Below are 13,429 nucleotides of genomic sequence, written 5' to 3' on the forward strand. Positions count from 1 at the left end.
ACAAGAATACTAACCCAGGAACCTATCCCTGCAACAAACCCCGTTGCCAGCTCTGCCTGCACATTGACTCTAATGACACCATCACAGGTCCTAACCACATCAGCCACACCATAAGGAGCTCATTCACCTGCACATCTATTTATGTAATATATGCCATCATGTGCCAGCAATGCCCCTCTGCCATGTACATTGGCCAAACCGGACTGTCACTACGCAAAAGAATAAATGGACACAAATCAGACATAAAAAATAACAACATCCATAAACCAGTCGGAGAGCACTTCAATCTCCCAGGATACTTTGTAGCTGACTTGAAAGTTGCCATACTTCTACAAAAAAAAAACTTCAAAAGCAGACTTCAAAGAGAAACTGCAGAGCTAGAAATCATTTGCAAACTTGACACAATCAAACTGGGTCTAAATAGAGACTTGGAATGGTTATTTCATCACAAGAAGTAATTGTCACTGTTCACACATTCTCACCTCCTAATCAATGGTTGTGAATAGGCCTCAACTATTCTAACTGAATGGACTTTGCTTATATTTACCTTCCCCATTGTTGTTCCTTACCCTTGGATATGTATATATACACCTCCTATCTGATTTCTATTCCTTACATCTGACGAAGTGGGTTACAGCCCACGCAAGCTTATGCCTGCAGAAATTACATTTGTTAGTCTTTAAAGTGCTACAGGACTCTTGTTTTTGCTGTATACAGACTAACACAGCTACCCCTTCGGAACTTATTTCCAGCTGCTTTCTGTAGATAAGAAATGTAAGGCATTGAGAGATTAAATGGATAAGGCACTGAGGGTCCCATAGAAAGTCAGTGGCAGAGCCAGGAATCCAGACCTCTTGACTCCCAGACTTGAGCTTTAGCTACGCAATTATCCTTTTTGTTCCCCACCTTCTTTGCTCCTGAACACTCATTTGGCTGTCTCCCTGGGCACTGTGCATGTCTGCCTCCTGCACACTGTCTGTTGAAAGATAGCATTAAATCGGACACTTCCATTCTATTGGATTCCAAGTTTCCCTTCCCTCCTTTGACAGAACAATGTTCAGTAATTACAATAGGCTGGAGTAAACTGCAGTTTATACAGTTAAAACTCTCTCCATTTTAAAAGAGCTTTGTCATTGGTTGGTTTTGTTCGTTACCACTGTGCTACTGTGGAGAGTGAATGATATTAACTATCTTTCTTCTAGTCTCGATTTTTTCTTCCGTTGGCTGTTTGACAGAGAGTCGGACAAATCTACAGTCAGGTTGGAGTAAGTATTTGCCTACTGTCTGATTTCAGAGTAGTTTTTTTGCTAAGTAACCTTTTTTAGTGCCTAATCAATGTGCATCATTATGGATACTCTGTAGTATAACATGGGGATTCAGAATGAACAGTGGGATGTGAGCTCCTCCTAGATTATTATAAGGAGGAGTCATGGATCAGAGCCCTTTTGTGCTGACACTGTACACAAACACATACCAAAGAAACGGTCCCTGCCCCGAGGAGCCTACAATCTAAGTACAAGACAGAAGATGGATGCAACAAAACAGATGGGGGTGCAGAGAGAGCACAAGGAAACAATGAGATGGTGTGTTGAAGGTTGTGCCATATCATTGGAACAGGAATCTTCCCTAGAACTGCACTCAGTTACAGAAATTGATTTAGAAGAGGAAAAGAAATCCTCACGTTGTTTGGCTTAGTGGTATCAAAGATCAACATTTGCAGATGTTGGATATCTAGATTGCAAGATCTCTGGGCAGAGGCTGTTTTTTGTTCTGTCTTTGTACAGCACCTAGCACAATGGGGTCCAGGTCAATGACTGGGGCTGCTAGGCACTACTGCAAAACACATATTTAGGCATCTCTTCTGGAAGAAACCACTAATCTAGCATCTTGCCACCAACAGTGACTTGAGGTATAAAATGACTCACTCTTTCAACATAAGCCACCTATCAGAATGTGCCATATTGTCTTTTCAAATTAGTGTAACTTCAGATGCTCTTTATATTGTTATGGATCCATGTTTGATGGCATCCTACAAAATATGCCTTTACTTCTGCATGTAGAGAATTCAGCAGAAGGTACTTGTAATTAAACCACTCTATCAAAGGTCTTCTAGCCATCTTTTGTAAAACTTTGCAGTATTTGTTCTGAAGAGGAGCTATTTCCAAATGTAACCTATCCCCATTGCAAACGCTCTGCCTTCCAGTCACTGACTCTGTTTCCTTGTAGGTGTGTCTTCTTGCCTGATCAGGGAGCCTTCTTTGTGAACTACGTGATTGCCTCGGCTTTCATTGGCAATGGGATGGAACTACTGCGCTTGCCTGGCCTCATCCTCTACACCATTCGCATGATAATGGCCCAGTCCCCTGCTGAGAGGAAAAACATTAAACAGGTATAAGGGCCCCTCTCAATAGCATAGGGACAATAAAACCCTAACCAGCGTATAAGAAATGACAAGTCTTTACACAGGAACAGTGTGTACCCCCATCATCCTCGGTCATTCCTTGTGGCCTTTATTTTGCTCAGACTAACAGGTTCACGTTCCCTTCCTGAGCAGCACAGTGTGAGTATATAGGAGACAGACTACAGCCTGAGCCCATCCCTGATTAAAACAAGCCATTCAGGGCCCATTCATCCTTACTTGGGGCCTGAAAATCACCTCAGAATGAGAACTTTAATTAGGGAGTTGGCAAATAGACTGAGTTTCAGCCCACCCCCCATTCTTTCTTCCCTTCTTTCCTCAAAACTTCATCTGAAATTGATCTCTTTGTAGGTTTGAAAAAAGTTGGTTCATTAACTTTCACTTCTGGTAATCTCTGCTATGCCCTGAGGGTGAGAGAGAGGATGTCTGTACAAGGCTCCCAGCTTCAGAGGTTCAGCTAAACACCTCAAACACTTGGGTTATTTACCAAGTCAAATGCAACCTCTGAAACTCTAGGCCCTGGTCTACACTGACCTGGCGATTTGACGGCAGTCAACGAGAGTTATGCAGTCTACACAGAGTAGCTTGCGTAACTCCCATCGACTGCTGTGCTTCCCTTCTGCGCAGTGTCTTCACTGCACTGAACCACTTGAGGGGGTGGTTTTACTGTGTTGACTTCTGGATCGATTGAGCAGGTCTTCACTGACCACTCAGTCAATCCAGATAGGTTGATCCGACATCAGCGACTTTGCTGCCATCAGTGAAGACATACCCTTAAGCTCGGCGTGCTCTGAAAGCCAACACACACAGCACCACAGAGGTTAAAATATAATCATTCGAGAGATCAAAGTTCTGGCAGCACAGGCACAATAATTTTCTACCCTGTGGTTGGACATAACTTTTCCCCATAGCTGAATTTAAGGAGGAGACTGAAAACAGGCTCCTTGGGAAGTGCTCTTGACTGAAATATAAGTGCTCCAAGTAAGCTTTCAACAACAGAAGCTGGTCCAGTAAAAGATATTACCTCATTCACTTCGTCACTCTCATGTCCTGGGACCAACGTGGCTACAACACAACAGTGTTGAAAGCACGTAATTAATTTACATACCACTTATGTGTCTGTAATTAGTTTGCTGGGTGTCCCTCTGTTGTGAGGGGAGAATGAGGAAGGGGCAAATTGAATTGTTGCCTTTGTCAATCTAACTTAATCCTTGGAAAGCTAACATTTGTGTTGTTTTTCCCCCTAGCATCAAGCATTTGAATATGAGTTTGGAGCAATGTATGCCTGGATGTTGTGTGTATTCACTGTCATCATGGCCTATAGCATCACATGCCCCATTATTGTCCCATTTGGTAAGTTTGCCAATGAGTTGTGTGCACAGTGCAGGGAAGGGATAAGCTTGGTCTAAGCACATGATTGGAAGACAGGAATTCCTGAGTTCTTATCTCAGCTCTGTTAGTGATTCTTTGTGTCCTTGGACCATGACACATGTCCATTCTGCCATGTGAAAAATAGGGCAATACTCAACCTCAGAATGTGGTGTTGGGGTGAATTAATGTCTGTACACTGTTTTGAAGCTGAAAAGCACTACATAGATGCTAATTACTATATTTCTACAGCTCGAAAATATATTAACTCTGTCTTCTGTACAGTTTTGATCATTGTTTAGTGCCTTGTTTTTCAACCATATTAGCTTTCATTTCTGCTTGCCTCTATGCTCTTAGGCTCTGAGAGAGGATGTCTACATGTGGCTTTCAGCCCAAAAGGTTCGGCAAAGCAGCCAAACTTTCAGTGGGTCTTGTGCTCCTAGATCCCTTAGGGACTTCTGAAAATTTCACCCCAGAGTTCCATCAAAATAGATAAAATACAACATAAAATTAAACAGTGCAAACCAGTGACAAATGCGGCATAAGATCAGAAAACCTAAGCTGTTCCTCTCCTTGTTTCACTGTCACAGCTCTTCTGTTATAAATCTGTTACTTAAATTCCAGTCTGTGATGAAGTCTTTCTGCAGACTCTGAAGAAGGTCTGTGAATCAATAATGGACCATGGATGTAGACACTTTGTGCTAGAAAGTTTCCCATATAAAGTGCATGACCACCTGACCATAACAAATTAAACTGTTAATTCATCACTTAAAATGTGTATATTCTGTATTCAGATGAGGCCACTATATTCATTTCCTTTTAACACTGTTTTTAAACACTGGAATGTGGGTACTTTCCATCTTCTCAGGGCACTGCACTGTAAATAGTGAAGATTAGGAGAACATTAAGTATTGTATGTACCATTTATTGTGTGTAATGTCTAAGTACAAAACAGAATTTAGACAGGAAGGAATATTTGTATGATGTCTTTAGAAAGTAAGTATCTTTTAGAAAATCATCCAATCTTGATTCTCCATCACTAACAATTTCTAGATCAAGATTGAATGTTTTTCTAAAAGCTATGCTCCATGAATTATGCTGGGGAAGTTCTCCTGTATAACACAGGCCATAGGTCAGACTAGATGATCACAGTCATGCCTTCTGGCCCTGGCATCTATGAATGCTTTAATGTCCTATGTGAATAACAAAATAATAAGAGCCGAGATGGAATCCTGAAGATCACACCAGCAAAATGCTGTTAGGAGCAGAACAAATACACAGCTACATAAACATGTCATTACTATAATCACAAAATAAACATAAAAGTAAACCTCTCTCTCAGAGGAAGGATTGTGAAATAAACCTCATATCTGTTAAGTGACAGTGGAAAAATATAAAATCTAGCTTAACCCGACAGACTGTTTTGATTAAGATTTAAGAATTAAGATGATTTTGTGTCTCTAAATTCTCTGTGCTCCATATTGTAAAGATCTGAGCATACTATACATAACATAAGTGTTGCAATTATTAGCTGCCTCTGGAAGACTGAACTTGGAACATCTTTGCTTGTATACAGTAAAAGGGACACAGTGGACTTGAAATCTTGTCATTTAAAACAAAAATTAAAAGTAGTATCACATGTCTGGGTCTCGCTGCCAATTTATGGTTTTTATATTCCCAGTTTTCAGCAACCTGTCTCTCACTCTATCCTCTTTTTCAGGTTTAATATATATACTACTGAAGCATATGGTTGATCGCTACAATCTTTACTATGCATATCTCCCTGCTAAACTGGAGAAGAAGATCCACTTTGCAGCTGTGAATCAGGCCCTGGCAGCTCCAATCCTCTGTCTGTTTTGGCTCTATTTCTTTTCATTTTTGCGATTAGGTAAAGGTTAACTTTCAGTGATAAGCTTGAAATATGGCTCTGTGGTCTTGTGGTCAAAGCAGAGGGACCAGGATTCTACTCCCAGCTCCGTCACTAACTTGTCTAAAGTCATGTGGGAAGTTTCTTAACCTCTCTGAGCCTCCAGTTGTACATTTTAAAGAAAGGATAATAATCTTTACCTGTCTCATGGGGATATTGCAAGGCTTAATGTCTTCAGAATACTTTGTGATCCTCTGACAGGAAGCAATAGGGAAGGGCGAAATATTATATTTAACTTTAAGCTGTTTATGCAGTGCTTGGTATCGTTTCATTTTACAGGGTAAAAGTGACTATGTGCTTTACCAAATGTATGGAGTCAGCTAATTGGGCTGCTGAATAAGCAACCTATAAAACTCATACCTATTTTAAAAATGAATAGTTCAAAACTAACTTCTAGTAAGCTAGTCTCTGGCTTAAGTTCTGCTCTCTGACTCAATGAACAGCTGCACTCTGCAACTGTCACTATTACCCGAAACTATGTAATTGATATCAACCATTTACTATAATCAGGATCCCCTCTCCTGTACAGATGTGGAAGAGACCTCACAGTTAGCTGACACATCCTTTCACTGATCCCCATCCTATCCTGCACTCCAGTCTAGTCAGTACTGGGTTCTGGTTTTAACATGTTAGATTCAATTTATTTTACATTGCCCTCAAATTACAAATGTTCATTGTGCCACAAACTTGTCATATTAACAGTATTGCTGGGGGAAATTGGTGGTTTTGATAGCTGGGGCATCCAAATGGTATGGCAGACCATTTGGGGATTTTGTTACCCATGATGCAGTTGAGGCTTTTGGTACTGTAGAAGGGATTCAGCATCTCTTTTCTTCCCCCTTTGGGTTGGGATGGAAGTGACTTTTTAAATCTGGAGGGAAGGGGTTTGTATTTCTCATTTCCTACTCCAGCCTCCTTTGATGCTTCACTGTGTCCGGCCCTAATATCTGTCACTACACCAACAATAATAAGTAAGCACATTTACTTGATGATGATCTCAGATATCAGTAATGAAGAATACGATGTTGACAGATCATCATCTGACTTGGGTGTTGGCATCCCACTGAGATGAAATAGGGCCACTTCATACTCTGAGCTGCTATTTCAGGCTATCTGCAGATTTGGACAGACATCACTGCACTGGTTACACTTGTTAAACATTTTGAGAGTTATCTTCCTAACCATGAGGGTTAGTGGTTTCACTTCTTTTAAAATTACAGCGGAGATTCTGGAGCACTTCTTTAAAAAACAAACAAAAACCCCAAAATATCTGCAATTATGCAGCAATTTACATAGCCCTATAATCACATTATAATGTACATCTCCTTAGTATATGAAGTCTTTAAACCACAGACAATATTATAATAATCTACTGCATTTAACATAAAATCCTTCCTTTATCATAGGATTTAGAAATGGAAAATACAGACTTGTGCTGTGAATGCGCAGGTGGCATTGGCTGGCACTGAAGGCAGCTTTGTCTAGTACCCTAAGGATGATTCCTGAAACACGGGGCTTCTGAGGATGGCAGAGAGAAAATAGGGGAAGGTCTCATGGGTTAAGATGTGGACTTAAAGAGCTTCTCTTTATAAGAGTCAGGAAAAAATCCTTCTGTTGTGCTTGTGCTCTATGTAATGGGCAGGTCATAAAATCAATGTGTCCCTTAATGCATCGCCCTTTGTTAGCTATTTTTCTTCTATTTTGTTCCATTCTCCAATGAGAGAACATTCCTTTCAGATAAATTATTTTGTGATCAGTGTGATTTGTTTTTGTTGCTTTTACCTACTTGCACGAGTGATGGATACATTCTGTTTTGTATTGTGTCTCTTTTTTTAAGGTTTTAAAGCTCCCACGACCCTCTTTACGTTCCTAGTTGTCAGCATCACCATTGTTGTTTGTTTAGCTTATACCTGTTTTGCCTGCTTCAAGTACCTGAGCCCACTGAATTACAAGGTAAACTCATACTGAATGTATTGGGGAATTGATGCTAATGAACCACCAGCATTACCACCGTGCTTAGTACTGCACAAACTAGCCCATGGAAGCCAATGGCAAAACTCCTGTTGACTTCAGTGGGAGCAGGACCATAAGGGTTCATTCCTCTAAGATGGTGAAGACGTGCTGCTGAATAGAAGCAGGTTGTTTTGCACACTAGGGTGTGCGGGAGTGAAACGTTCCAAGCATGAGGTGCAGTATGGGAGGCATGTACAAAGTGGGAGGCTTTGGAGGAGCACAGGCAGCAGCTGAGGTTTCAGTGTAATATATAAGGGGACATTGTGCTGAATCTGTATATTGATGACCTGTGGCTGCAAGTATTCTGATGTTTATGATCAATTCCATGTAACTGGTTGATTTACCCAGTTTAACACTTCCTCTTTACTGTCTTTTTATATAGATAGAAGAATTGCCAAGTGGAAGAGAAAGTGACACAGATGTAGCAGCAGCTCCAAGATCTTCTGTAAGCCCTTAACAAAAAATATTTCTTACCCTTCCTAGAAAAACAAACTCCTGCTCTGGCCCAGCAAAGGGCTTGTGTAGGAGATTACTACTCTGAATTATGTCAGGGAGTAGGTATTAGCTGACTTGAGAGTCAGAAGATGAGAACACTGCCCTTACCTATTTGAAAGTGTTGCTCTAGAAATACTTTCTAGACCTAAGCACGATAGGAATAGCTGAGAGAGATTTTTAAATACCCTTTACTTCCAATAGTTACATGTGTTGTGTTCTGATTGTCTGGGTCTCGCACCAAACACTATATGATTAGCTGCATTTGAATGCTGACTATCCAATCACATTGTTTGGAGACTCAGAGGTGTGACATGCACAGCAGAGCTTCAGTATCACGTCACCAACAAATGATCACAAGACTTTGATATTTGAACTGGGTTTTGAAATACCAATTGCGTGAATATAGCTACCTTAGTGTGCTACAGCCCATGTGATGTGCATGCATGCTTGAGTTTTGCATTAAGGAATTTATTTTGAGGGACAATAAACTGAAGAGGACACAGTGGGGGAAACATATAAGTAAAAAGGAGGGGTTGTAGGAAAAGATTTTAAACAATAAATTATCCCAATATTTTAAAATTATACTAGAGACTACATAATAAAACTCCATATGTTTGCATTTTCAGATGTATGTCCCACGGGTCTTGCTTAGTCATCCTACAGAAAGGACAACTCTGGCTCAGAAGGAGCAGCAGTCATATGGCACCATGGAAGATACTGATGTACAGGCAGAAGACTGCATAACCTATTTTGTGGGATCTGCAGTAATTGAAGAGGCATAGAAGTATTTCTGCTGATCTCCAGGACTGACACAAGGTGGAGCACTTGGTCTAGCTTTAATAAAACTGATCCCTCAAGGACTCTGATTTACCCTGTCTGCAGAAGAAGCCCAGAAATAATTCAGTGTGTGATCTGCAGCTCTGCTTGGAGATTAAAAAGCAGCCACTTTGGGATTGATTGTTTTACAGGCCATCTACGTACACTGTAAAACCAATGTGTTGAACAGTATGAGGGAGACAATCCTCAGGGACTACTGCTTTGGGTTTACTGTTTAATCACTTGCCTTATGGAGAGATTTCACCGTTCACAGAGATAACAGGTCACTGAACAAAAGCAGCCCCTCAATTGCAGGTGTCAATTTATTTGCAATGACTCCCCTTCAATTTTAACCAGCATCAAGTATTTATCAACCAGTTGGGATTGATTAATCCAGAGACTGTCAGTTTTGATGAAAACATGAAAAAATACTACCCTGCTGGTGAGAGCCAGGAAAAAGGCTTGTGGTGTGGTGTCTCTTCTCCCACCACCCCGAAATATTCAGTCCAGACAACATTACTTTTCTGAAAGAGATAAGGGCTTTATTGTGCATTTTGAGTGTGAATGTACCAAACCCAGAGGACTTGTGTGAATAAGGGATTGATCTGCTATAACTTTTATATATTTTTGCAGGGGATGCATTACTTACTTCCTGGTCACTATTTTAGGGGCCTTGCACAAGAAACATTCACCTGCCAACAGTAAAGGATGTAAACATTTTATCTTTCTTTTTTTTAAATCTCTCTGCTTACAGTGACAAATCTCTGCACTTCCCTGATAAGTGCCAATCATATGAACTGTAAGATGTTACACTGTTTTTAAATTATGTAGTAGGAGCCAATTTATCCTAAAGCTACATTGTGTCAAAGCATAACTAAGCAATAATCACATGAACAATAAAACACTGAGTTCAGAAAATTCTAGAGCTGTCTTTATTGAACTATCATTCTTTGCATATTTAAACACTCATGTTACCTCAGAGACCTACCAACACTGAGGTGCTAATAGGTGAGTGGACCTCTAAGGCCCAATCCTGCAATATGCCAAATGGATACTGAGACAGTGAGTACCCTTAACACTCTGGGAGTCAATCTCATTGATTTGTATAGAAAATTTTTGTTGTGATTTTTCTACTTGTCTTTCCTTAAACTGTGAGCTCCTCAGGCTAGGACTGTCGTTTCTTGAATGTCTGAAAAATGACTGACTAACATGTCTTGAGTGGTACCACAAATAAAGAAAGGTGTTCAGTGTCTTCCAGAATTGGATTTATATTCCCAAGATCTGTTTCCTGCTCTGTTGCTGGACTAATGCTGAGAACGTCAGAGGATGTGATGTGACTTGCTACAATTGTGTCCCCTGCAGGTCTCTAAGGAACAAACTGGCAGAATTTTGGAGAGGAGTCAGAGGATACATAAAAACACCTGGCTCTACAGAAGTAAGTGAGGGGGTACCTCCTAATAAAAAGGCTGCATTTGTGCCAAACTCCTTTAAGTCACTTATACATTGTCCTTTACCCTTTTTAAACTGTGATAGAATTGCCAGAGGTGAAGTGCATTGGATGCAAACCACTACTTAAAGATTTTGGACAGAAACCAAATAAAGTATATTCTGAGCTGCAGCTTCTACTCCACATTCTGGCTTGTTCAGGTATTATGTGTGCTTATGAGAATCCTGCAATTCATGGCCATGTTAGAGGCAATACCAAAAGGAAGCCTGGTAATCCTGCCTTGGCACTGACTTTTTCAGTTGCCTGGTTCAAGTTAAACTTTAACATCTTCTTCACATGCATCTATAGCAGTTCTCACCCCTTCTGTGGGCAACTTCACTGGTAATCATGATGCTGAAAGGTTTGGCTCCCACACTCATCCTGTTAGCTGTGGCTGGACTAGCTCGGGACCCTTGTCCTTCATGGTAGAACTCAGTTCTTTCACATTTGTTGCCACTGATCTACTGTGTGAGGTCCTGGGTGAGTCCGATATCTAGGACAAGAGTTAGCTTAGTATTTAATTTCCTTTGGTGTCTGATCTCTCTCTGCTCCTGAAGAGTGGGAGGCTGACAGTCCTTGACTATGCAGCTTCTTATCCCTGGGACAGATTCAGCCTGGACAATGGAAATAACAATGCCAACTTCCACATGCAAACCACTACTTGTGCTTCAGACCTGATCTAGATTCTAGATTGAAAACAGGAGTTGAGAAGTGAAGAGGAATTTCTGTTTCACTGAAGAGTCATTTAACCTCTGCTGAGTGCTACCAAAGGAGTCTGAGATATGGAAGCTTATTTTACATAGGCCAACAAACCATGTAGCAACGACTCTTGGTCATCACCACACAGTATCTGTGAGAGGCTTTCGTATCCGTTACCAGTTCCCTGAGCCATCCAGTCTTGTTCATTTTTTGTATCCACAGTATTATAACTGAATCGTAGCATGAGCTTGTGCACTCGCTTTCTCATTTTGGCTGGAGGATGAAAGTATCCACTGGTAAATTAATACAAGACCTCTGCCTACCAGCACAGAATAAAGGCTGCTCTGACCTAACTCAGTTTGCAGTATTGTCCTTTGGGTCTATTTCAGAACTGGAAGAAATTCAGAAACTGCTCTGATTATAGTTCATTCTTTTGTGCTGGTGAAAGTTTCCAAGAGGATAAAATTAGATCAGTAATAGGAACTCCCAACATTCCTTGATGAGCCTTGGAGAAAAGACTTTCACAGTATGGTATGGAAACTTCAACAAATTTGGATATTGGACTGTACCATATGTGAAATTCGTATTTAAAGTTATTGCACATTCTTTACTGAGCCTCTTCTAAATCCTTTGGCAAGCATCCTAAGCAAATGACCCAGCCGGAGTTGCCGATCCTAGGTCTCAGAAGTCATATTTCCTGAGATTCAAGGCCTGCAACCCTGCCTGGCATAGCTCAGACAGAACAACTGCCTCATTCTCCCACTTCTTGCTAAGTCATTACTCGCCCTCTGAGCAGCAGCCGTGTCCTAGAATGTGATGTTCTGTGGAAGTTGAATTTTGGGGAAGCCTGACATTCAAATATGACTCAAACCTAGAAAGCAGTATCTGGTGGAATGCTACATACACATAGCAAAAGACACAGTCTCTTAGACTGAAGCTAGAATGTAAGTATGGACCCTGCTTTGGCCTCTCCATCACGGAATGTTCAATTTCATGCAGTTGGGCAAGGACTGAATCGATTTAAAAGAAAAAGTAGTGTAGTACAAACCCTGACAACCTAACATATTAAAAAAGATGGGGTCCTGCTTGGAGAAATGGAGGGGGAAGCTTTCTCAGCCACTAGTTGAAGTGTGCTGGGTGGGACTGTAGGATCTTTGAGAGATTTTTTTTTTCTCCTGACTGCCTGTCAGCACTGAGCTGATCACACCAAAGGTTATGGACATACTGTCCATGAAGTACAGAGCCATAGCCCCAGACTACTCTATCTAAAATGGAACAATATTTAGGAACATACAGATTTTTATCTCTACTGGATGGATTGCCTCTGCTAGGGAGAATATTTTTCTTTTAAGAATCTATAAGCCTCTCTATTAACATACCACAATGTCCATATTCCTAATGTGCCCTGAAAGCCACGTAAATATTTCTGGCAGATCCCGGCTGTGCTCATATTCTGCCCCTAACAGCTGCACGTGTCTGCTTCAGATAATTCAAAGCTAGCAAAGCTTGGGTTCCCCCCTCCCCCCCCGAGGGCAGCTGTTCCCCAGGTCATAACAATGAAAAAAACAGTAATAGCAGATGCACTGAAAATGGACCCACTGGTTAAAGTCACTGGCTTGCCGATTAGATCTCCTGGCTCTTGCTAACGTGACATCAAATTGGTCAGGTCTGTGTGCAAAGCTCTTGAATCTCAGCTGCAGCAAGTGTGACTTCCCAGTTTTGTTCTCTCAAGTACAGAATTTCTGGATGATCTCAAACTGGTTTTTGTTAGTACAGTCTAAATAAGCAGTTGCCCTTTGGGAAGGGTATGAATCAGGGCCAGCTGTCTTTTTACTGTCTACACCAGGCATTAACTTCTAATCCTTCTGACAGAACGTAGAGAATGGGGCTCCATGAATTAGCTGGCACAGTACGTGAAACTACTGTCCCATATTCAATGTGTCTCCATTACTAATCTCTTCCTATTTGGCGCTTGCGATCCCCAGTGCAATGAATCTGGATTCCTGGCTGGCACCACAAGCTGTCCCCTCTCCTGAGGGGGGGATTAGGATTAGTTTTCTTCTGTGATAGCTTATTCCCTTCTTTCCTGAAGAAGCTCTGGTACAGCATAAAATTGATCTTCACAGACCTGAATGGACTGAAATTCCCTCCTGGAGACCAGGTTTTATGACTAGAGGATAGTATGTTGCTTTTTGGTGGTATTTAG

General features: G+C 41.1%; 1 protein-coding gene across 3 annotated transcripts in view; it reads left to right on the forward strand.

Annotated features, from left to right (window-relative positions):
- The window catches only part of TMEM63A (transmembrane protein 63A), a 41,980-nt gene extending 31,456 nt beyond the window's left edge, over window positions 1-10,524 (forward strand). For all 3 annotated transcript variants that reach the window (XM_067564851.1, XM_067564853.1, XM_067564852.1), the window contains 8 exons: window positions 1,203-1,265; window positions 2,227-2,389; window positions 3,667-3,772; window positions 5,508-5,675; window positions 7,552-7,667; window positions 8,110-8,172; window positions 8,849-9,038; window positions 10,401-10,524. In XM_067564851.1, coding sequence (XP_067420952.1) covers window positions 1,203-1,265; window positions 2,227-2,389; window positions 3,667-3,772; window positions 5,508-5,675; window positions 7,552-7,667; window positions 8,110-8,172; window positions 8,849-9,004 — 835 coding nt within the window. In that variant the 3' untranslated portion in view covers window positions 9,005-9,038; window positions 10,401-10,524. The remainder of the gene's footprint in view (window positions 1-1,202; window positions 1,266-2,226; window positions 2,390-3,666; window positions 3,773-5,507; window positions 5,676-7,551; window positions 7,668-8,109; window positions 8,173-8,848; window positions 9,039-10,400) is intronic.
- The last annotated feature ends 2,905 nt before the right edge of the window (window positions 10,525-13,429 follow it).

This window comes from Emydura macquarii, unplaced genomic scaffold, assembly GCF_026122565.2.
Source record: "Emydura macquarii macquarii isolate MOO-44397 ecotype Brisbane River unplaced genomic scaffold, CSIRO-AGI_Emac_v2 contig_2676, whole genome shotgun sequence".
In the NCBI taxonomy this organism is placed as follows: domain Eukaryota; kingdom Metazoa; phylum Chordata; order Testudines; family Chelidae; genus Emydura; species Emydura macquarii.